The sequence below is a fragment of the Cuculus canorus genome, chromosome 1 (assembly GCF_017976375.1).
Source record: "Cuculus canorus isolate bCucCan1 chromosome 1, bCucCan1.pri, whole genome shotgun sequence".
In the NCBI taxonomy this organism is placed as follows: Eukaryota; Metazoa; Chordata; class Aves; order Cuculiformes; family Cuculidae; genus Cuculus; species Cuculus canorus.
This window is the reverse complement of record NC_071401.1, coordinates 123,674,721-123,701,137: the sequence shown is the minus strand read 5'-3', so window position 1 is coordinate 123,701,137 and position 26,417 is coordinate 123,674,721. Positions and strand designations below refer to the sequence as shown.

The window sequence follows — 26,417 nt, the reverse complement described above, 5'->3', positions numbered from 1 at the left end:
AAAATTACCCAAATATTACAAAAATATTTTCCCCCACCAACATTTATGCTTGCTTTTTGACACCACCACCTCCTCTGGTAATGCCAGTATTACTTATTTAACCACTTAAAACTTTATCTTTTGAATAGAAACCATAGACTGGTGTGACATGTTCTTTTGAGCAATCCAGCAATAAAGATGTGGCAATATACATCTGATGAGTCACAGCCCACTGGTCCTTCCTCACAAACACAAAGGCAACGAAAAGCCAGGGTTTGAGCCCTACCTGCAGATTGTCACACATCTCTTGGCTGTACGTCAGACGTTGGATCTCTGTGGGAGAGCTGAGGTACAGAGCTTGCCCTTCGTTACTGAAACAAAAGGTCCGTGCTATCCTCATGTCTGTCACAGGCAAATAGTTCATGTCGAGCAGAGGGCGAAGGCTGGGCAAGCTGAAGAGAAGCAGATAGCCACGTTAGTGACCAGTTGCCACACATTCTACAGCTCAGTGGCTGCATTTTAAACCAACAATTTAAATATATGTTTTTTATAACTGAAATAGTTAAAATGCAGCTTCAAGCTGAAAATGTTTGTCATAAACATGCTGCCTTCCCATCATGCTTTGTTTTCTTGCATGAAGGAGTTTCAGCTGCCTTGCCTCACTGACCCTTTGGCTTTGGCCACTGTCTGGGTTTGAGGTGTGCACGTGGCACAGTATGGCTTGTGCCACACGGCTGGGTGGTTTGCAGGGTAAGGCTTGGAGCCAGTTATCATATGGCATCTACAGAAAATGGCATGGGAGGTCCCTGCTTGGACCATGCTGACAAAGGCTCAAGCATTGCTTTTGCTATCCTCCAGCTTCTCCTGGTTTGCCATTTTGGATGGTGCTTTCCAAAATTTAAACGTCCTGGCTAGGGAAAGAAGGGTGCAGCGAGGTGAGCACACGGCTACAGGGCTACTGTAGTTCAGTGCTGGGGATGACAAGGAAGGGAAACCAAGTGCTTCCAGAATAGCAAGAGTGGGATTTGTTACTTCATACTGGATAAACAGTACCCTTTCTACACCTGAATTTTTCTATACTCCTCTATACCTGTTCTACCGTAAATTATAATTTTTTCTTTCATGATAGTTAAAATTCATCAGCCATCACTTATCACAGGTGGAGGATTACTATGGAAAAACAGAGCTTGCTTTGCTGTGTGGCTGCCTTAACTCCCCATGTGGAGACAGGCCAAGGAACAGGTATGGCAGTAGGCAAGTCAGGGCTCTAAACATGCTCACCAGGGTGTTAATGCAGAGCATCAGACACTCTGGAGCAAACACAAGCGGAATGTGATGGCACTACACTATCCCTCTGCTTAGTTTTGCCTCAAGATTAGTTAGATAAGTACCTCAGAGTCATGATGTGCCCATTGGCACAAAAGCACGCCAGACAGACGCTGTTACAGAGGGTGACCACATCTGCTCGCAATAAAAAGGACGTTTCGGTGATGTTGTGGACATAAAGACATGATTGGGAAGGCAATGAGAAGACTTTGGCTTGTTTTTCTGAACAGATGACTGCAAATTGATGATCACCCATATCCTGGGAGGAGGAAGGGGAATGCATGACAAGTTTCCTTTTCCTTGTTTTTTCACCATCATCAGCACTGTGTGGGTCTCTCCATACTTCATATGGTGGATGCGTCAATGTCCCCATGCAGTCCAAGCAAGCAAAGGTCAGCACGGCTCCTTTCAGTGTCAGAACTGTGCCTGCAAAACACAATTTCCTCTGACCAACACTGGCCCCACGATTAAAATGGTTGTCAGCACTGGGAACACGTGCAACACAGCTGAAGTTCATCTTTTGTAAACAGAACAAATGCATTAATCTAGCCAAGGTGACAAGTCTTGCTTGCTCAGTTCTTCCTGACTACACAGGAAGGTAAACAAACAGGCTGCCAGTACTGAAAAGACTCAAGCAGTAGCTATCAAATGATGTGTATAATACATGCTACCGAATACCATAAAGATAGGCTGTTGTTTATCTCTACATCATAATAGAAGGAAATTTGTTCCCCAGCAGCAAAACGGCTCTTCTTAGTCTGGTGACCTTCCAGCACTGTAAAAACAGCATGTGGAAAACCTCTATTCCTGTGAATTTTCCAACCTTTGTCATTATTTCACTTTAAACATCTGAAGCGCATCCTGCCTCTCTTCAGACCTGACCTCTCTCAGCCCTCTGTTCTCTCCACTACACCATCTGTCACTCACTCAGCCAAGGATCTCTCCTGGTACATCAACCTGCCAACATTTTTGTTTCCTTTCCTGAACTCCCTCCTGCTTCTCTGCAGCTTTCTGATAGTAAGGCAGCCAAACTGTTCAGAGCATCCCAGATAGGATCGCAGCAGAGCTGTATGCAGGATTTTAATTTCACAACAGGAAGGAACTCTGCTAATTTCCCTTTACTGATGGGAAAAGTAACTTTGGCCATGATGCAAGGTAATCTTTGGAACTAACACAGCCAAAGTGTCTCAGTTCATGAAGCTGCAGGTCTCTCGTAAACACATTTATTTACCTGTGTGCCTTCTATGTAGTGAGTGACTACTGTCCAATACAATTATTGAGAAATTTCTGCCCCAAAGGCTGTACAAAATCATGCAGTCATTCTCTCTGTTGCACCAAGACAGATAATTAACAGGAAAAAAGCTGCACTCTTACCACTTGGCGACACCATGACTGGCTCTGACTGCCGCAAGTCGTCACTAGCAGGCAGATTAAGGGAGAGGATTAAGACCATACCAAGGCCTGTTCCAACCCAGAGACATGGGGAGACAGCAGAGTCATTCTTTCGGGCAAAGGACTCCATGAAGTACAAAGCAGTGATTGCCTCCTTTGAGTCCTTGTCGATACTGGACACGCTGGAGCTTCGGGAACGGCTGAAAGAGTTTTCCCTATTTTCTGCATAAATAAATACAAGCAAATGGGCATAAATTGGCAGCTCTAGAACAGGCATAAGCCTGCAGAGAATACAAAACCCCTACAGAGAAAATACAGAGTTTTTGTAACCTGAGCAAACATTCTGATACAAGCATGATACCAGCTGGCTGCCAGTGTATAAATAAGTGTGGAAAATGCTGTCAGACCTCATCAGTTCGATCTGCATTAGAAATAGCTGCTTATTATGGAGATTAGCATAGACTAATTAGAATTTACAACAGCCTTAGCTCAAAGGACTTGTTCTAAATAGCATGAAATAATTTTAGACCCATATGTTACCAATGCATTTAAAATTAATCCATGTATCTCATTGCTGCAGGACATGAAGGGAGATGCCATTACCATTCGAAGCATATGTCCTTTGCACTGCTCTTGTTTCCATCACTAGGACGTTCTAGCGCTGTGTTCACAGCCATCGTTTATTGTCAAGCTATTAATAACTGCTCTCAGCGTAAAAGAAACCCATTGTTAAACCGATCCAAGCATCCTAAACATCTCAGGGTTCAAATTAACTCTGGCTTCCCAGGGAGAGAAGTGAGAAACCTGCTCTGTTGCCAAGGGCACAATTGTATAGCGGGCCATCAGGCAACAGTGAGAGCCAGCCAGAGACAGAGCTCACATAGGTAAAGACACTCTGAACTTTTCAGAGAGAAATAACAACAAACAGAGTCCAACCGCTGTAGGGGTAAGGATCTCCACTCTGCTTTGCCCACTGCCAGGCAGGAAGAACAAAACTGTACAAAGAAGTTCCTCAACACACACTAGAGGCTGTAAAGCACACTAAGGCTAAGAAGCTACTGAAAAGTGAAGGAGCCAGAGGGAAGAAGAGAGTAGGTCTTGCTGCTAGTATAGTCTTCGCAAAACAAATTGTGCCAGTGCTGCTGTACACCAACCCGTAGTCAAAAGTAGAGCTAGATCCCTGGAAATCTCACAGGCTTTTCTGCAAAAACAACTAGAGGACCAGGAAACTTCTGGAGATGGAGAAACAGTTGAAGCTATTGGATCCAGGATAAAAGGCTCCCTTCTGAACCAATTGTTATGAAATAGACCTGTGTCTAGTATGAAATTATCCTTCTTATAGCTCAGAAGAGAGAGCTGTCTCTTCAGAGACAGTAGGAATGTCTCAAAAGAGGAACACTTTCTGCCATGGTCGAAGACTAAAATTAGAAAATGACTTTCTCACTGACTCAGACTTAAAACTTGGCCTAGCTTCATATTGTATATATGGTTTCTGCCCTCCACTAGAAGAAACAGTTTTGCTGGTGAATCTCTTCCTCGTTGAATATATAGCAGCACTGTATGACTTGGTGTAAATTGCTGAAATTATCCTCTTTACAGCAACTACCTAGGAAAGACTGAAGGGAACCATGGCAAAGCACTACCAAGTGTTACCACATAAGCTACTTTAAAAGTGAGGGCAGATTTTCCTGCTACTCCGTCACAGTTGGGCCAGCTTTTGTCCTTTGAGGGCCTTTGTAACTTGTCAAACAGGAGCTTCACAAGATAGTTGTCCCTTGCACTTCAGTCCCAATCTCATGGAAGAGAAACTTACATCTACTTGAACTTCTAAGCCCTGCCCTCACCCTGTTGCAACTTCATGTAGGCACTGTTTTAACACGCTGGTTCTGGCTCAGTACTGCTAAATATAACTGCATAAAACTGGGATTGTTTATTCATGTGCAAACACAGCTTAGTGTTTCCCTCAACCCCAAGCACTTTGTACTTCTCCTGCAGAGGACTAGTTGGTCCAGCTCCTTCCTAAGCACAGAGAGAGCTGCCAGGTAAATAAGGGGAAGACAGTAATTTCAAGGGAGATATAATCAGACCTCCAAAAAATGGGTACCTAGTTTTTTAAAAATGCTATTACGTAATTAATTTTCTTGTTAACAGGTGTATTAATATCACAGTCACATAAATTTCAAATATGGTGGTGCTCAAACTGAGAAAGATGTTGAAAGGACAAATGTAGTTAGTGTAGGCGACATACACAGAACTTAAAATATATGATGTGCCATTTGCATGTGTCATCAAGCTTTCTCCCTCCTTAAATTAACAAGAAGTGTTCCTCACTCCTGTGCAGTACAGTTAACTAATACATCTTTGCAGAACTGACACTAACAGATATAATCTTTTAGACACTTTTGGGAACGTACTGTGCCATTTTCTATTAAATACACTACTCAAACTGAAATTCTAAAGACCAGCATGACACATGTCAAAATTTGATGTCATTAAACGCATTGGAGCAGCAAACCAAAACCTATGAAAGGCTGCAATCACTATGTGGCTTTACTGGCTAGCTCTAAAGCAAGGTAGAAATCTGTCCTCTTCCTAGGATTCAGGACAAAGTTTAATTTAGTTCGGTTCCCTGGAATTGCTTTCTTAAAAAGATTATATCCCAGTCTTTCTATTTGGAAACCACTCTATTGTATCCTAGAGAAACCTAAAACCACTTTCTTTGGGAAAATTTAAAGTGTTACCATATCCTTTCCTAGCATGATTGCAACTTTTTAAAAATGATGTCCCGTCTTCTAGAAGTTGACCTATATGAACACTGCCAGGTAATCCTTAACCCAACCCCCACATTCTGGGTTTCCTCTTATATTTTCCTTTTCTAGCCCATGCATGATGGATGTAGCAAGAACATCAGCTACAACATCTTCCTGCATGAGTCCGAGCCAGGACCGCCTTCCAGGTACTCCGTGTAACTTAGGCTAAACAAAGCTGATTTGGACTTGCTGCTTCTGCAAGGGGACAGGACATTCATACTGGAGAAGAAGATAGCTTTCTTCTCCTCAGTTCTTCTTCCTCTTCTCCTCCTCTGCAAAACAGCCTGCTATATGTCACTTTCTCATAAATATGCCCCTACCTCTAAATTTCCTCCTGCTTTGAAGGAGTCCAGTATTCTTTTTTTCTCCATGAGGCACATATCCAACTCCCAGAATCTCTCTGCTCCCACCCAGCTGTCTCTCTCAGACGATCACGTCATTTTTCCTTCTCTTCTTGCAAACCTAGAATCCTTGACTCTTTTTTTTCCACCCCAATAAGTCTCCAGTCTGTTCTTGCAGCTAGCAGCTGAGCTGAGAGCACCACCAGAGGGATCCAGTGTCCCCTGAGAGCTCACAAGTGATGAGGTGCTGCTCTACAGCCTGTTAGACTGTGAGCAGCTGTAAGCAAAAGCATTATTACATGCAGTCTGTGCATTTTAAAAAGCTGCATTCTGTAGGTTAAGACCACAAAATATAGATACCACTACACTTCTAATAGCGGTCCTGCTTTCTTCAAATTTTTTTCATTCAGCCCTGTCCTATTCATGGTTTGCCTTAGTGAGGTGTAGATGGAAACTTGGAAACCAACTTCCTTCGTAAGCTGGACTGACTCTTAAATTCCAGCTATGAGCATCAGCACACAAATAGAAGGCTTCTGATTTAATAGCAACAGCGAAACCTCTAACTTGCTACCCACCTCACTGACAGAAACACACAGGACACTTCGAGTCACATGCTAAGATAAAAATGAAGCCAGTGTTTTTTGAGTCTTACCTTTGTTCATCCATGTGTGAGCAGTATAGTGACGCTCGTCGTGTGAGAATGTACTGATTCCGTGTAATTGCTGAAGCATTGCCCGTCTGGAAATGTAACCTACTGCCACAAAATTGCGTGCATTGCAAAAGGACAAGAACAATTGAACCAACCGTCATCATGACATTTATATGAAAGTAGCCCTGAGCAGCTATTGCCCTATCTCTTTCCTTGCATGACAGAACTGTCCTGCTGCAGTTCACTGATGCCTAGAGCATGATTTAATTAGGGCTAGGTTTTATTTCTGAGAATGTAAAAAATAATTTGAGTAAATTATTCCATCTGTTTCAACTGTCACCTTTACAGAGCAAAAACTGCAGAGATCATTTTTTTGACTTCCTTTTTTACTAGAAATAAAACTGGAATTTCCTCACTCTCCAATCTAATTGAAGAAAAAAAGAGGATATTAATGAAAATACGTATGCCATCTTCATGGGAACGTTCTGACTTTTCTATTCTCATCTGCAGGAAAGGCTTTGCAAAGGATACACATTCTCACATATCGTCTCTTCCAAAAAATTTTCATTGTGATTATTCTAAAACAGAGGAGCTAGCACTAACACAGAAGTATAAAGTAATTTGCCTCTTGAAGTTAGGAATCAGGAAAGTAAAAGTATCACTTGTTATGAAGAATGAAAAACACTACCAGTGACAAAGATAGATGTTTTCACTATGAATGTTTACACTCATCACTGAAGAGCTTTGCAATTGACTGTCATTGCCTTAAATGCTATTTACAAGTCCTTTCCTGGTTTTAACATGCCAAGTAATTGATCTGCTTGTTAAACATATACAAAAATCAATCTTTTTTGATATGGAACTCATATTCTAGAAACAAAGCTATATGGTTTAAATTCTCCTCAACTGGAAATTTCTAACAGTTTTAACCCCAAGTATCAGAACTAATAGAAACTAATGAAACCCTTAAAACATTTCCATATAAGGATGACCATCTTAAAACTTCAAGAGAAATCTGTCCATTTTAAAATGATACAGTCAGGAAGGCATGCAAAGCTCTGAATGCTGGTACGAACAAGATAAAGGAACTATAGTTCAAACATGAATTTGCACACACTAATATCAGAAAGACACAGAGATCAAACCACTTTACTGATGGCAATGCTTCAGCAACACAGGGGAGAAAGGAGCAGGAAGTAACGCTGCAGGGTTTCTTTCACACATGTAAGAAGACTGCACGTTTACTGATTAAAACCATCTTCAAACACATTTTAATAGCACCACTCTAAAGCTGCATTCCACATAAAGCAATTCACTAGAAAGCAGCAGAAGTTGTGTTAAGCACAAACAGTGTGATAATAATCTGGAATTTGACTGAGAATTATTTCCTACCAGATTGACTCAAATAAGCTTCCCCAAGAGTATGTTGAAAAGCCTGTGAATATATTGCTTGCCAAGCATTCAAACCAGGGTGGCTGCGTCTGCACTTTTATGATGCTCACACCTCTGGGATGCTTGACCCTCCAAGGAAAAAAGTTCTGAAATGCATTGTCTTGAAGTTGCTACAGTCACAGCACTGTAACCACTGTAACAATAAAAGACTGATGTAAATGATGGCAAATAAAGGCCTGAAAAATAGATTCAAGTCACCAGACCTGGATCTTTATTTTGATATTTCCAGAATATAGAAAGGTTCAGGCTTAGGTTTTAGTTCAGCATGTTTTAAAGCCAGTAGAGAACTGTTAAGGCAGAACAATTCTTCATATTGAAAATGAAGTAGAAATCAGCATTTCCATAGAAAGATAAAAATCTGAGAGATCTTTACAGTAAGCAATCTATCAGACTTCCATATTCTATACTATGAGTTGCTTCCTTTTACATACAAAAGCAAACAGTCTTCATAGTCATATCACTAAGAGCTCAACTTGGATATAGGTTATAAGTTCAGACATATGTTTTTAATTAAAGACATCACAATTCTCTAGAACTTAATCACTTAATTCCCATCCTAACATATCCATTCTGCTGAAATGTCTTTCCTAACATCAATTATTTGGAAAGACTGGTACGTTGTATAACTTTCATATGTGGAAGTACCCAAGAATAAGGAGGAGACAAAAGGCATTAGAGAAGAAAATCCTTGTGTTCATTCAGTGATGAAGTCAAACTAGTTAATGTTATAGTGAGGCAAATGAAAACATTTAAAGGCCCCTCCCTCCCTTCCCCCTTCTAGAAAGATCCCTGTTTGTTTAACTGAAGTGCAGTTGGGAAAGCTTTGCTTTAAAAAAAACCAAACCTTTGGAACACCTATTATCACATAACTTGAACAATCTTGAATATTCCTATGCTCTTCCCTAGTTCTCTACATGTAACAGCCCACGATCTATTCCATCCTGCCACAGAAGTACCAGGAACCACCCAATGGTGTGTTACGCTTCTAAAAATGTTTCAAAGATTATTTCACCTGTAGAAAAACAGTTTGTGTTGATCTGGAGTGATTGCTAGCAAGCAGAGAAATGCTAAAGTTGAGCATGAAATCGTGACTCTACCTTAGTAGTTTATGTATGTCAAATAAATCTTGTCTTTTCTCAGGAGAGATGGACAGGAGATTATTCCTTTCCTCTCTGCAGTACCCTGCTTATGCACTTGAATATTTTTGTGGTTTTTCTTCAATAGTTTTCTAGATTAAGCAACTAGATTGTTTCTCTCTTTCCTTGGAGGTGTAGGAACCACTGCCTTTGAAAACGGCAGGAATTGTCTCCCAGGCTATCATCACAGTTCACATCCACATGTGGGTTTCAGACCCAACAGACTCAAGACAAAAGGAGCCAATGATAAAAACAGAAATCTCCCTCTTCTCCCCTCTTCCCCGCCACATGGCAAGGAAACCAAATAATCACATTATCCCATCCCATCCGAAGAAATCCGATGTGCTAAGCATACAGCACTGCTGCAGACAGTGTAACAATATAGCCACAACTGACAAGAGAAAACCTCATATAATTGTATAGAATTTACGTAGGAAATACTGTAATACACAGCATGACATCAGCTAAGCCTGGTTCCTCAGGCTGTGGACCTGTTATAACAAAACCACTCTGTATAGTATTTCCTTGACTACAACACACTGGATTTGCGGGAGCAAATGTTGGTCCTCCTCTATGGCTTCATTTACTTGTATTTACAGGCAAACACCAATTAAGGTGTAGATAGATCCTAAGACTTTTGAAGCCTTGTTACAGAAAAAATAGACCAAAGTAATAGGCACAGAAAATTATTGTAAATATGCTGAATCTAAAAAAGCAAATTAAAAGCCTCAAAAAAAATCAGCACTCTAAAATTCCCCAAAACTAAACTAAAATCCAACAGGAAAAAAAAAATAAATCCAGAAGCCTCTGCCAGGCTGTCTACAAAGCTTCTTATGGTTATCCTCACAAATACTTTTGAAGAATAAAAGAAGTATACAGTATGTACCAAATACCACCCATTTCCAAAACAAATTGGACAAAATCATGCAATAGGTGAAATGACTTTTCCTCCAGTTTTAGTCATTCTATATGCAGATGTATAAGAAAAACTTCAAGTATAAAAGTATACTAGATCTATTAAAATGGAAATTGTATTGTACTTGCCATAGAATTTTTGATAAGGTTATTAAAGATAATGACTAAGTATTCTTGAGTGATTCGTTTTGCCAGCTCACAGTGACATTGTGCTCTATATAAAAGTGCTCTACATAGAATTTTAACTACATATAATCAAAGGAGTTAATCTAAAACCTGAAGGTAAATGCTGAAACTGAATTATTTTAAAGAAAATCTAAAGCAACTTCAAAGACCCTGTTTTTAGCATTCCTAGAAAATTACAATGCACAGAAAATCCTCCTTAGAATTCTTTGTTCAGAGGCAAGTTTGTAGCAGTAAATTGTAAATGGCCTTTCTAGTCAAAGGTGATTAATCTGGACTAGTTAAAAACTACATAATGGGAAGTGAAAATAATAAAGAAAGAAACATTTTTCTGTTACTGCTGGTGGGAGAAAATAGAATTCAAACACAATATTTCAAAGTAAAAACTCCACTCTTCCTTTACTTTCTTCCTCAGATGTATGATATAACCACACACGGACATACACATACAGAATGCTCCAATTTCTGCATGAATGCAGGCAAGGAAGAAAAGACTGGCAGAATCTGCCAGCACAGGCTCTTGGTGGCAACAGTAAGTCGTGTCAGAGAGAAACTTTTGTAGAATGCAAATGGCGCAAAAAAATCAGTGTGCTTGAAAAAAAGCAATAACCAAGAAGTTTCAGATCTGAAAGTGTTCTCCGAGTTAGCTGCAGTTTATAAAAGCAGAGGATGGCATGAAAGCACATATATCTATGCACACATCCATATACCCACCAGCTACACAAGTATTACCACACAGAGTTCCCTCCCACAACAATTTTATTTTTATTCTTTAACATCACTGTTTCCTTTTATCTAAAATTACAATTAAAAGTTGGATAGCAATACAGACTTTGTTTTCCTATGCAGCGAAAGAGTGAATGTTTTGGGCCTTTTCATCTACACTGAAATTCTTGATCAGGCTGGAATCTCTGCTGTTCTTTTTGGAAAGGGGACGTTGATGGGGGTAGCAACTATGCAGTGTTAGCTCTTAGACTGAGATGGACAGTTGGATTTGTGTGACAGGCCAGAAGGCAAGCCAGATAGGGGTATACATTTTCACCAGAGCAGCTAAACAAAAGGTTAATACAATCCCTATTTTCAATGTTTCTGTAAGAACACCTGCAGACAAAATAAGGTGCTACTCAGAGCCCAGAGCTGGAACAGACTGAGACATGATTGGTGCAAATGGCTACAACATGCAAGGATACCCACTACGCTTGGAGACGAAACACATTCGCCTTTCTACAGAATGCCATCATGAGACAAAATCTACATAAAGATTTTCTTAATAATAATTTGCATTCATGTATATTTTTCATTGCTTTTGATATTTAAAAGCACAGTTTATACCCTGTGCTAGAAAGTCTTGTCAAAGAAACTCAGTAACTTCTAAAATCTCAAACTCTTCTGGTCAAAAAGGACTAGAAGTTTAGAAGTGTCAAGGAATTTCCTATATTGGTGGGTTTGTTTACAATTCAAATAAATCCTTATATTGTTGCAAGGAAGAAACAGCTTACTTAAATGTATGTGAAAACAAGATTGTTTAGAATGACTAATATTCTGTTAAGAACTTGTAAAAGTCCAATCTTAGCTAAAAAGAGATATAGAATATCAAGCAACTACAGAATACACTAGTGTAGCTGTAAGAATACTGCATTCATGAAACCAGAAGATACTACAGTACAATATGTAACATTTAAAATAACATAAATGGTATTTGAGAAGTGCTGTATTGAATGTCTGGCTAATAACTGAGAAAAATATAACCACAATGAGCTGTTTGATCTAGATACTAGTGATTTTTGCGGGAAAAATTCACCAGGATTTGAAACTGAAATAGCAGTAAGCTTTTGCTTGGAATAAAATCCACTTGAGTTTAACAAGCTTCAGAGCTTTTCAAGTTCTTCCATGTTGGATGAGGATACTGGGAAAGACATAGGTTTAAGCAGTAACAGTAACCATGCAAGCATAGATACCACGCCTTTTCTGCTCTTACTTGGCTTTTGAACTATTCTTCTAAGAGTGTGGAAGAAATATCAGCATTATATCAAATTGAACATTTTGCAATATTTTGACCAGCAGAAAACAAGACCTCCTCCCCCCTCCATTTTCTTCCTATGATTCATCATTGGAAAGGCATTCTTCAAAAACGCTTTTCTATATCAGGAATCTTTCTGCACATATAGAGAGGTAAGAATCAACAAAATCTTGACAATCAGCTAACAGGAATGAAGTCAGAAGAACTTATTGTGTGAAAGTTGCTTGAAAATATACTTGATGCAAATGCTTGAAATACAGTTACTATTGTAACAAAAGATCAGATTTAAAGTAGGTGTTGAAATCCAGTGTGAGGAGAAGATTGATTTATTATTGCAGTAGATATTGTATGATTAGTCACCAAAATGTATTATCTTTTTAATCAAGTCAATTGGAAGAGGTTGTAAAGAGCGGGAACTAGAAGCATTATTAAAAAATCTCCAAGGGTTATCAGTGCCTCAGAGACAGGCTTAAGAAAAGGTACGAATCATCTACCCACACGCAAAGTTGTGGTTTTTTTTTTTAAATGTATAAAAGGACCTTAATAGTACTGAGATAGAAATCTTTAATAAAAATTCTACTCAGAATTACAAAATCCTACCAAATACTAACCTGAAATACTACCTTTTCAGCGGGGAAAAAAATACCTATCTTGATTCACCCCATGAATATCAAAAGAAGTAATTTCTTGTGAATACATCTATTGCTTATTGCAGCAGCCAATAAATTCTTAACACAGAGAGGACTTTTGTTTTATTTTAGAATAGTCCAACCAGAAGATTTTGATCAAAGGCAGCTCCATATTTGAAAGAATGTTTATTCTCAGTATATTCTTTCTCAAACCTTTTACTTATCTTTCTTCTCCCTCATCCTCCTCTGTACTCCCAGCCCAAGAATATTTCAAGGACCATATCACCTTTCACCATATTATTGAGTAGAAAAACCTTCAGAAATAAATCAAATTACTCAAAAAACAGTATGTCTAGAAATTCAAGATGAATGAAAAATGGCAGAACGTCAATCATTCCAGTCAGATCTGTTAGAAATCAAAAGACTGATACAGCAGGCATCTAAAAAAATGTTTAGACAATTTGGACAGATGGCTTTGTTTTAATGACAGAATATAAATAATCAGAAAATTATTTTAGTCTATAGACCTGCTTAGTCTATGGACAAGGTGACTTGTACTTGAACCCACACACTCAAGAACAAACCCAAACTGTGCTCCATCACATCATAATACATGTTAATATAATCTACTCTAAAGACTGGCTGAGTCTTTCTTGCAGCACTTATTTCATTGACTTTACTGAGGGTTATAATACCAATTCTGTGACATCACTGATACTTTAAAAGAGAAATTTTTATGTCACTTTATGTCACTCCACAGGAAACTGGATGGCTACATCCAGAAAGGGATATACTTGAATATTAAGATTGATTGGTATAATAATTAGTGATGAACAGAAACTGAATCTTTAATGATACAAATACAGCAAGCGTCATCATGCCATCAAAAGTATCACTGGTTTACTACATGTTTTGTACACAAGGACCTTATGGGGTTGTAGGTTCTGCCTGTCAGAGACCCCACTTACTATGAGAGGATGTGAGGGAAAGAAAAAAAGCAGCACAAAAGAATTAGGTAGTACTGTGGTTCAGTTATGTACAAGGAGTGCTGATATTGCAGCAGTATCTGCATACAAGACTTCCAGAAGAGTTTGATACTACATAGGATAGGATGAAGAAAACCACACAGCAATAGTGACTATTGTGGCAGTGATATATTTCCATCACAAGCTATTATATGACATTGGTACTTACCATATTTGTGTGGCGCATAAAAAGAGGTAGATGAAAGGTTTATGTTATGATCATCAATAACTAATGTGGACATAAAAATGGTGATTATGCAGATGAAAACTGCACTTACACCCAGGAATTTATAAAAATATCAGAGCTGTGTAAATCTGCTTTAGCACAGTGTTCACACAGGAGCCATTAATTAATCCAAGTTAAAACCGAAATTTATAGTAGGTTTAGTATTTAAACAGGATTACTTCTTATAACCGATTGCTGAGGATTACACTTTGTCATATGCTGCATGAATACCACAACGCTATTTAATGCTTTTGCTGTTCAGCCTATGACTTAATCTTTGAAGAGCCCATGTAATGTTTTCCTAAGGGAGATGTGGTTGAAGAAACAGTAGTGTCTGTTGAAATATCACTGTTTTTGACCCTGTTCCTCTGCAGAAGGTTAATGCTTGTCTAGGAGAGTTAGAAAAATAGGACATGTGGGCACTTCTCATTTGCTTTAGCACAAAAGGGGGCTGGATAACATAACCCAATATAAAAAGCTATTTAAGCTAAATGTACCTGTACTTAAGAAGAAAGGGACAACTCAAAGGATTTGTCTTCCACCAGTATCTGGTAGGGATAACATCTGGTGATGGAAGGTGACTTCTATCAGACATCTAAAGACACAGCTGGGCAATGGTAACAAGTTCAGTGAGTGCAACAGTTTTGCAAAGAGTTTCTGACCATGCTTCGCCCTGCATCCCATGGTAAACGCTGTTCTTAACTCAAATGGAAGGAGCCGATAGAGGACACTGCAACAGAGTTGGGGATATCGGCTCCATTCCAGCCAACAGAGTAATCTTGGAGCACTGTGACAAATTAGAGTGTTTTCTTATACGATCTCACACACACAGACACTGTTTTTCTATCATGTAATACCTACAGTAGTCAGAAGAAAGGTCAAAAAAGAATGTGCTATTTTATGTTATTGTAAAAAAAAATTAAAAATTAAAAAAAGTAAAGATTCTAGCAATTTGCCACTAGGAACAAAGGTATTTGCATTAATTTGCATTCAAAAATACAAAATTAGACACTGAGTGATATAATTCCCCTTTCTCTGGCTCCATTAACTATCAGCAAATTTAGGGACTACTGGTTCCAGCTGTATAGAACATCTGTGATGCAGACACCTTTGTGGGTGGGCAGGTTAGGATACAAATGGCCCTTGCAAGGCAGAGGTCTAGGGTCATGGTGTTGTCAATTGCCTATCACCTATAGCATTATAGGGGGTTCAGGCCATGCCACAGCCCAGATAATAGCTGTAGGAGATAATTATCTCCTTACAGACTTTAGAAATAATTCTGCAACTTGATTAAAATTAAACCCTGGATTTTTAAGAGTTAATTGCTTGAATTAAATATTATTAAATATTAAACCCTATAATTTCTGTTGGTTAAGTATTACTAAAATTGTATTAAATCAACAATACAGTCCTACATCATTTATTTTGATGCTATGCTTTTTCAGTTTTTGATAGACTGAAGCTTTTCTGCACCAACAATGCGTTGTTCTATTGCAGGAATGTGGGGGAGGTGGAAGCCTGGGAGACAAGGGCCAAAGACACCAACAGAGTGGGAACACTATCAAGACTGAAGAAAAATGCATCAGCTGAATGCTTCTGCTTAAACAATCTGCAGTGAAATAGCTGGCACTGCTGAAATTAAAATGGGCTTATTCTAAGTTTTAAGGACAATGCATTGCCATGAGTGATCCACTTTGTCTCTCTCAGTTCCATTGAACTTGGGTAGATCAAGATTTGAAGGCTTTTTCCAAGCATTAAGGCAAGAAACTTATTATGAATAGAAAAAACTAATTAGATTATGGGCTATAATTTTACCGTAAATGGTGGCCAGCGATTGTGGAATTTTAGAGTCTTCAGTGCCAATAAAAAAAATAAAGCCTGAACTCACATTCTAAAAATACCTTACTCATTTTCAGGCTTAATAAGCAGAGACAGTGAGAGTTTAAAATGTTAGTATTACTAGCTGTTACAATAACTGTGCATAAGCTGCTATGAACAATTGCTTTTCCGGAAACAAAGCATCCGATCCATACAGGCGAGGGGACAGCTGTAAGAGATTCAGCGAGGTTCAGCGTACCACATCCCTAGGAAGCACAGGGCTCAGGAGCAGGCTTGTTAGTAACAACAGTAACACACAGGGGTTGTTCTAGTTCTAAACAGTCAGATGACGGCAGCAGTTCAGGGCAATGACTAGGACAAGGATCATGCTAAACTTATTTGCTTTCATACCCAGTGAGAAATTAATGAATACTTGGCTAAATATTCATTGCCACCCACCTTCTGTTGTGACTGGGAGAGAAATCTCCATGCAGGCTGCAGACTGTGCTTTTCTGAAGGGGGGCCTCCCAGGCCCTCGGCGATTTGCTTTTGAGACGTCTGCACTAGAAAGCCTTTTTCCTGAACTGCAGCTCTGGGATGTTGGACTTGTACAGTGACCATTCACATGATCTGGAAAGTGAACACAAAAAGTGCTAGGTGAAGTGCCAGTACTCGAAATTCAGAATGGAGGAGAAAGGTATATTCTGATACTTGAGAGTATGTTTTAGCAAACCATCACGTATACATAAGAATAACTCACCATATCTTTAAGTTATACTTTGAAAAATACAAGTGACATAGAACTGGCCCATGTTCTTACAGCTGCAGATGCCACAGCATTTTGTTGACCTACATGAACAGGCAATTTATCAAGATAACTGGTGGTAACACAGTCATCCCTGGTGTTGTGTCTCCTAACAGATACAAAATAAATTTGAAAGCTCTCTTTCCTTTTTGCTCTTAAAGAACTGCAAGTGTAATTTACCACAGGACAGAATTTAGAGCTAAACATCTTCGCTACCTGACTTGAGGCTGCATGTAACATGCATCTAACTGCTGCTATTTGGGATAAACATAAACCTACCCATAATATTGCTAGGTATTTTATTCTGTATATGCCGTATAGATTAATTTTACTGCTAAGGAAACTTACTGTTAAGCAATTGATTCGTCTGCTACAGATCTAAAGATATGAGGTCTAAGTCCTTGGACCCCTGCTAGAGGCCACGATCGGTCAGCACAGCATGTGCTGCTGTCTGATGGATGAGACATGGCTGCTTAAAACTCTGCCTATATTTGTCTGTTCTTTGTTACTGGCAACAGATCATTAAACCACAACAACCCGCTGATCAAGGCTTACATTGCAGTTCAGGGTGGGTTAGACTGGACTATAAAACATTCCCATGGTGTTTTTCCTCCTCTTGTGTTGGGTAAGGCAACATGATAAAAATTACTGAACACAATTTCCACCCTCAGCATATGAAAGGCTACACACTCAGGTATAATTGAATTATTTCTCGTCAGTGAGTAATTCATTCTTACTAAATTTAAGTAAACAGCAGGTAATAAGCACAAAAATTCAGACTTATGCAAGTACACTGACCATTTCTATTTAAAACTACAGAAGTGCAATACTATATGTAAGGACAAGATTAGAGTTTCTACCTTCATTTTAAATGTCAACTTATTCATACCTGAGAACTAGATTAGTCTTTAAGATTCTGTGTACAAGCATCACATTCTGTTAAGTCTCTCTGATTTCTATTGTATCCAAGGAAAAGATGAATGTTAATAAACCGGAATAAATTTACTTATTGGTTACCATGTCATAATAGCTATCACATAATCACTATACATGATAAAAAGCTATTTCTATATTCAGATGACAAAACAGATTATGTACTGAGTACAGCATATAGTATACTATTATATATAGCCTTCCAATGTGTAAGTCATGTTCTTTCCATGTGAAAGCAGTTCAGTCTTAATGAACAGAGCTGGAAAGCATTGTTCAGAATTGTAGTTTAGAGAACAATTTAGTATCCGCACTGCATAATGAGACAGCTCTGTAGGAGACAACTCTCATGATTCTTATTATGTTTCTTAATACACTGCTATTAATGGGCCTAACAGCAGATCTAAAAGAGATGTGCATGATTCATTCAACTTATAGTCAGGGAAATTTCCAGAATATGCTGTAAATATTCATATATTTCAGTAGGAAGTCCTTGGGGATTGGGAGCTTTTTTTTCAAGGGCATAAGCCCTTTACTGTTCAATGTCAGCAACAGACACATCCTCATTCAGCTGCTTCCTTTCTTCAAAATTCAGTTTATGTGAAGGAGTTTCAGCATGGATCTATTTATCTCCACTGGGATCCTAGGAACTGGTGAGGAACATAGCAGAGTATAAAATAATCATTCTACATCAACATCAACAGCATTTGTAGTCCCTTTCCCTGAACATGGAACTGAAAGGGCACAATTCATCCTTTATGACAAATTTTAAGACAAATACTGCTATGTTTCTCTTGGTGTGCTTGCTTGTCTCAGTTACCTTCAAAGGCCCAAATTAAACAAAACCAGTCAGTAGGATCTGGACACCTAAACCTCTTTAGTTGTTTTGACAATGCCTTTCTGAATAAGCAAAGCCAGCTCCTGAGCAGAAAAGAAATCGGACCTCATCCTAGAAGCTGCAGGTGTACCCCTTCAAGTACAAAGTTGGTGAAATGTTTTAGTCAGTCCTACAACAATGACCAGAAGGACTTTAGTGATCAGCTACACACTTTTCTATATTCTAATACTGTTCTGTTCTTCTGATTAGATATATACATTTAAAAAATGGTCATAACAAGGAAAAAAGGCAGCTCTTCAAACCTTAGTAAAAACAAAAAGACATGGTACAAAGAGTAACATAATTATGGGACGTATGACGGCAGCATTTTTGCTGAGAAGCTGATAAGAATCAAGCAGATAAAGGCTATACGAATCTATAAGAAAATACCATGTCTGAATTTAAAAATTAATTTCTCATGGTTTTTATGGTATAAACTCAGCGACGTAAGATATTTCTATAGAAAGGTTATGTACTATTTAGGAAAGGGTCCCTTATGCTTTGTCTGAAAAAAGAAAATGAAGCACACAAGAAAAGTGATAAAAAACCCCCAACACTAGTTTCTTACAGTGTACTTCCTGAGGTACACTGCTCATGTTATCATCCTTTGCCGAAGTGACTGCAATGATTTGCTAGCCCTCTGAGACCCCAGTCATCTGATGCTCCTTTGCTGTGACAGATGTCTTCCAATCACCCCAAAGAATAGACAGAGTAGGCATATAAAAACCTGGCTTTTCCCCAGCTTTTTCTGATTGGCAAGGAAGAAAAACATTTTAAATTTTTCCTTTCTGGCTCACTCCTTTTGTCATGTGGTCATTGGGGTGTTTCTCACATCAGAAATATTAGTTGATACTCGTCACTGGTTGATATTGGAGCCATTAACATTGTACTTAATAAGCAGAGCATAGATTGCCCTGTGTTGTTAATGCAATAGTGCAACAGCTCCCAGCTCTCTGTTATTCTGGAGAAAGCAGAAATAGTTGCCCAGAGAGAAAAAAGACGCACAGAAAGCCCCCGTCTTTTTTCTGTCCTTTTCCTCCACAGCACTGGCCATTGCCTCTTATCCCTTTGCATGGGTGTTGTTGCCCATAAGGTCAAAGAAATCTGCATTGTATTTTGTAGTGCTCCTAAGCTCCAACAGCAAGAATCACTAACACACTACATTTGGGCATCTTGAATTAGCAGAGCTTGCCCTGGAAGCAGTCTCCAGGTTGTGTAACAGCTATTCCACTCTGCCAGGGCAGCAGGGTTTTCTCCTGTTTGTTGACAGTGAACTAAATAGCCAGGGCTCAGTTTGTAGCTATTCTGTTATTAATCTAAAAATTAATCTAAAAATGTAAGGCTTATACAAGCCATTGGAAGCAATGATAGCAGATTATCCCATGCTACAATACATTAGTCCATTTTATACTGATTTAAGTCCACTGATTTAATAGAGCAGATAGTAACAACTTGTATCTAGATGCATTAAAATACATAAAAAAGAAGTTAATGACAAAAATATTCTCTAATATTCTCCACCTGCTGCTCCCACTGTGCAGGTACTGACTGTTGGCTTCATCGAGGCTCGTGGTGTTACACATACGAATTAAAAATGCTGTAGCTAGCCCTGTTACCAAAGAGTAGCACCATTCAGCGCAATGTGCACCCCAAAAACTGTTTAAAAAAAAAGAAACAGAACTGCTCTGAGTGGAAAGCCTGCTTGTCACAAAAATTACCAGTGAGATGGTGAGATTAAGAAGAACTGAAAAAGTTAAATTGGTTACTGTGAACTTTACGAAACTACTGAGGGATGCCTTCTGAGAGATGCAACATGACAGCAGCAAGCCTGCCGGGGAGCCTCAGACTTAATTTTTTTGAGAAGTATTACACAGACAGGAAGAGTATTTTGTACACGTGTAGATTTTAGCTTACACATGGTTATGTGTACATATGCTAAAAAACCTGCCTTGTCATACAACTGTTTTAAACTACTTGGGGACCTCTGCAAAAAGCAAAAGGAATCAATGATTTACCAGCGAAAAGCTGAGCCCTTGTTAAAACCAAATGTATTAAAAATGTCAGGAATAATGGAGAAACAGGCATTTGCAGTTGCTGCCTAGAAGATTGTGTTACACTAGGTGGAACAAACAAACAAACAAACAAATAAGATGCCAATAATTTTTTTTTGGTTCCAACAAAGGGATATATTCACACAGAAAAATGAGCTGAGAGGAAGAGAACAAAGGAATCTAAATACAATTAATTAGAAGTATTATAATATCGTATTAAGTTGTAAGGAAGTAAAATAACGGAAGAGCAGTCAAAAGGACCAGAGAGAGGTGCTTTAACATAAAGCATAAAAAAACCTGAAAAATGAGTCCCAGAGAATCTCCTCGATAAATGTTGAAGATTACAATCTCTGCTGTTAAAAAGAGGAAAAATCTGTTTCCACTGGGGGAATTTGGGCTATTTTCAATTAACTAGTTTTTGGGTAATAATTATGGATGAGCTTAATCTTTTTTCTTTACACAGTAGAGAGATACACATTTAAATAAAGAAAAAAAAAAAAAAAAGAGATGATGTAACTGTATAAATGGCCTGAAGAGCAGTCTCAGGGTTACATGTAAAATAACCAATATTTGTGCAAAAGTAGCGTAATCATTCATTAGTGAGAATACAGACCAACACCTTAAACTTTTACCAAATTATTTTTAAGAGAAAATCCCTTACATAGTCTGGATCACAATTTTCTCTTGGTGCAGTTCTGTTAACTGGGCAGGAGAGGAGGTGTGAGCTCTAGCAGAAGAGATTAGTATGGATGTACTGCTGGCAAAATTGCGTATTTACCATCATGTCTTCATCAGTTTGAGAGGGAAGGATGAATTGCCCTATTGATGTACTACTGGTACATTTAGGTCTACACTAAGAGTATAACATGCTGTTAGTGTAACATATTGCTTGTGTAATATAATGGCATTCTTACAGTAGTGAACTCCTATGATGTGATTGATCTTAGATATCATCATTATTTTGAAAGCAGGGTGAAGAGATTTATTTTGCAAAGAAATAAAACATGACAAAGTGGTTTAAAATGTTAAGTGTGTTGTCACTGACAGAGCCCCTTTTAAAATTAGTATGTTTACCTGAAATTATGAACAACGAAACCAAACCGCAAAATAAACACTATCAAAATGAAGAACACTAGGAATATATTACTGCGTGTCATAACATCACCTTTACATTATCATATCTGAAAAAATAAGCTTGGAAGTGCAAATCTAAAAATAAACCTAGCTTTGTTTCCCAAGAACAGTGGGAAAATTTCGAACAATTTGGGCTTAACTTTGCTCCCAAGGTTCCTCTGATAAATTTCTAGAAATCATATAACATCATAATAGTGGATTTACTGTCTCAAAAAGTGCACAACTCTCAGTATCCCTCAGCAGAATAATGTAACAGAAATTATTGCACAAAGCACAGCAACAACTAGGGAAATACAGATAGAAGACTTGATTTAATTCTGAAACATAAGCATGAAACATAAGCCCAGAGTATTTTTTTCAACTTGAATACAACAAAACCAAAGCATGAAACACATGGAGACTTTCTAAACAAAACTCCATCTTTCCATCTGAAATGAATGAACAAAATGCAGAATATTCACAAAAAGTGTTTGTAGCCTATTCTAACCATATTCTTCCAGAGATTCTTCCCCCAATTTTTCAAAAAACTTTTGTTTTTAGCTAGAGGTAAGAATGTCTGAAACAGTTGAGCTACCACCACTCCATAGATGCTAACATAAATAATTTGCTTGCAAATACTCAACAGAAAAAGGCACAGACATGGACAATAAGTTTTTTAAAAATTTAGGTTTACACATAATTTTTATGCAGCAATGAAACAATTCTTAAGAAATTTGAGTTTTTCCAAATTTGTTAATATTATGCATTGTAGATTTTTGACAGATTTCAAACCAGGTTATTCTCATAAACAAACTGGTAAAAATTGTTCATTCTTATTTTGATGTTGCAAAATCAGATTGTATAGTTGATAACTTCCGATTTAGAATTCTTACTTATCTTTCTTTTGTTATCACTGTGTTGTCAAAATAATTATACATGGAAAATTATAACTTCTTAAATATTCTTCTGCTTGTACACAAAGGTCAGTTACTAAGACTTTGGATGTTTCCTTAAATCCAGACAAGGTGATAGGACCACCTATTTCATGCCTGAATCTCTGCCTACAGATGACAGTCTGTGTGAGAGCTCAATCCCAATCCAAATTACTTACTATAGAGCACCTCTGGGTCCAGGCTGTCTGGTAAATCTACATGTAGCCACAGATTTTGACTGCTGGAGAGTGTTACAATGAGAACACTGTACAGAGACCACAGTAGGGAAGAATATTACATATGTTTTTGCATTGTCTGAAAGAAGTGTAAAATGACTTACCTTTGAGAGTCCTCAGTAAGGAACTCTTCTTTAAGTAGAAACAGAGAATTTAGGAACAGTGAATATCTATTACATTTTAAGCCTAACAGTTGTGTATAATTTTATCAACTCTTACATGTATGATGATCTTTACTTCTTGTTTTCTTGTTTCACCTAACATGTTTCACTGCCTTTCCTTTGTGACTACATTTAAGAGTATAACTTACAAATATTTCATTTATAGTATCATTTTGATAATTTCAAGCACTTACCCTTCCTTTAAATGACTTGTTTGTTTAATCTCCCATATAGAACAGTTGTGGGGTTGTTTGGTTAAAAATTAAAAAAACAAAACCCCCAAGCCTGGAAGTACTAGAAAGCAGAACACAGCCATTTTATGTATTTGAAATATGACACATGCCTATTCTGCTTTAATAACTTAGATGATTAACCTGCTGATAAGCTTTTGTTGCTTTTATTTTTATTGTGGTTACTTAGTCTGGCAGAGTGCTAATATACCTGTTAACACAGAATCTCTTTTAAAAATGTTTGACCATAAACCTTCTCTCATTTAACTAACAAAGAAACTGGTGCTGTCATACACCTGACCTTCAGCAGATGAAAGAGACTTTAGTCTACTAGGGTCCCAGCTATAGAGTAACAAAATCCAAACCTGAAAATGTGAAACTGTAGAGGCATCCAATGTTTAAAACCATTTCTGTGAAAGTGAAAGCCTTTAGTCCAACCCGTGATGTTTTCCATCTTAATAGTGATCAAGCTTGTGGCAAAAAAGTCAAACCACATCCTCCACTGAGTCAGCAAGAGCATAGCCAGCAGCTTGAGGGATGTAACCCTTCCCCTCTGTTTGACAGTTCTCAGATGGCCTCTCAGGTCCTGTGCCCAGTTTTGGACTCCCCATTACAAGAAAGGGACATACTGGGATGAGTTTAGTAGGGGTTCACCAAGTTGGTAAGGGCATTGGCACACATGACGTACGAGGAGAGTCTGAGAATTGGGGTGTTTTTCAGCCTTCAGAAGAGAAGGCTGAGAGCAGACCTTATTGCTGTCTGCAACTACCTGATCCAAGTAGATGGAGAAGATAGAGACAGGCACTTCTCAGCAGTGCACAGTGATAGGATAAGAGCCAAAGGAGACAACTTGGAACATGGTAAATTCTGATTAAATACTATGAAAAACTTTCTCCCTGTATGGGTGATCAAATACCAGAAGAAGTCACCCAGAGAGGTCATGGATGCCCTGTCCTTGGAGCCATTCAAGACTCGCCTGCAAAAAGCAGGGTCTAACTAGACCTGCTTTGAGCTGGGTGATGGTGTAGACAACCTCGAGAGGTCCCTTCCGATAGGAATTAATTATGGTATGATTCTAACTACAAGCAAAGTTCAGATGATTCCTCATTTCAGCTAGTATTTTCAGTCTGAAATGTGAATAGAAATTACTTCTCCTGGAAGGAGACACACACTAGGCAGTCCATAAAATCCTAGCAAACAACACTCCACTTTAAATCTACCAGTTTGTTCAATGCAGCAGTAAGAAAAAGAGATTAAAAGCTTTAAAATTTTGCCAGAGCCTACTGTCTGCTGTAAAATGCATTGACACGGTAAAGCAAGAATTGCTGCAATCCCAGTGCTTATTCTTAAGATAAAAATGAGGTGTTCTTTACAATATCCAGGTACTCTTCCATAGGCCTGGGAGCATCCTGGAACTGACACTTCCCTTGTTATGAAATACAAAGATATCGATTGATGAATGTTTTCCTATAAAAATTCTATTACAACACACACAGATCTTTTAGGAAAGAAAAAATAAAACAAATTCTACAAAACTTATACAAAATGGAATACAGAGTCACAACCAAAGTTCCTTTGTCTGAACCCTACAATTGTGTAGTTCTGAGCAAACTCTGAGAATTAAATTTTTTGGGCCTCTGCATCAGAAAGATTTCTCAAACTCCTGAAAAAAAATGAGCTTATTTGGTACTTTTTCTAGTTTTTCACTGTTGTATAAAAAGCAAGACATTAACTCAGACCTGGGAAAGAATTCACTCTCTGCTCATAAATACCTGCAGAAAGCACCAAAATTTATGTTAATCTTTTGGAGATCATAGCTTAGCAAAGGAAGACAAAATATGTCTATCTCTATTAGCATTTTCTTTTGTACTTTGGCTAATAAAGCCTAGAGAGGAGAGCATAAATTCTTACAGTGAAACCACTTGTTCAAAGGAATTAAATAAAAATTAGCAGTTACCAAGTATCTCCATCTGTTGTTAGGACTTCTGTCTAGTTCTCTGGGATCACCTGGAAACTTTGAAAGCTTTTAATGAAAGGAGCACAAATACTTCCTAAAAGAAAAATACAAGCTGATGCTTAAAGTGGCCGATGAAGAAAAGTTAGAAAACTCTAATACAAAAGCAGTTGTATAGATCTGGGTATATCCCAGATTCTCCACTTGATTAAATTAGATTAGGATTATCCCCATAATTCATTTCACTGCAACAGTGCATGGAAACATAGATGATATTTACAGAAAGCTTTGGAAACAGTAGTAGTTTCAAAAATGAAGATACTGTCATTCAGAGCTGCCTCTGAAGGATAACAGGGAAACTGTACAATATATGCAACAGCAATATCCCATTTTGCTTCTGGTCAGCTCAAAGATTAGTTTCCCATGATCTATAGTAGCTAAAACTATCAGGAAGTTTCACTGTATCCCCACATATGGCATGTTCTTGTATTTCTGTGTGGAGGTATGTCATCTACAAGTGACAAGTTCTTCAGCAAGGACAGATAATAATCACTATATCAAAATAAAAATGTGTCAAGTTCAACTTTGTCAGTCATACAAGGGTCATAATTGAGTCCACAAGTACCGTTAAGTTGTGAAAACCCTGACAAGGTTTAACTGGAACACCTTCAGTCATCAGATCACACAGTATTCCCTTAAATGTTAGCAAAATACTCGCTAAGTAATTCTCAGTACCGGCAGCAACTCCAGCCGAAATAGATTTAACTTCTACTTAACCTCTACTATTACAATTCAAAGCAAAGTGAAAGCAAGGACATTACACGAGGCAGATCCTAAAAAGTGAGCAGAACTGGAAGCTGCCAAATGCTAATGTATTTCCCAATTAGCTGCAGTCGGTGCTGAGAGTAGGTGATGTATCAGCACTCTGTAAAAAGCTATGAGCCAGAGTGAATAGAATGGATGTGCAGTATCTCATAATTTGAAACTAGTGACCTGAATATCTTCAACAGAAGGGTGGGCCAGAGAGTATTGTTATCCCCTGTATATTCACACTACGGGTACCGTCTCAGGCAACAGCCAAATAATCGATAAGTAATTTCTAAGAGCTCTTCCAATGTAGCCAGGACATTTTGGAGCAGGAGTAAATGAAATGTGAACATTATTCATCACCTTTTCCAGGAACTCTCATTTAAATTTAGCTCCCTGCATTGAGAATGAGAGGCCTTT

The 26,417-nt window shown here is 38.2% G+C and overlaps 1 protein-coding gene across 4 annotated transcripts in view; it reads right to left on the bottom strand.

The window, feature by feature from the left end:
• STXBP5L (syntaxin binding protein 5L) overlaps positions 1-26,417 on the bottom strand; it is a 197,395-nt gene that overhangs the window by 5,879 nt on the left and 165,099 nt on the right. For all 4 annotated transcript variants that reach the window (XM_009557006.2, XM_054087829.1, XM_054087838.1 and 1 more), the window contains 4 exons: positions 16,361-16,531; positions 2,680-2,919; positions 1,371-1,731; positions 266-431 (listed from right to left, as the gene is read on the bottom strand). In XM_009557006.2, the coding sequence (XP_009555301.2) occupies positions 266-431; positions 1,371-1,731; positions 2,680-2,919; positions 16,361-16,531 (938 nt within the window). The remainder of the gene's footprint in view (positions 1-265; positions 432-1,370; positions 1,732-2,679; positions 2,920-16,360; positions 16,532-26,417) is intronic.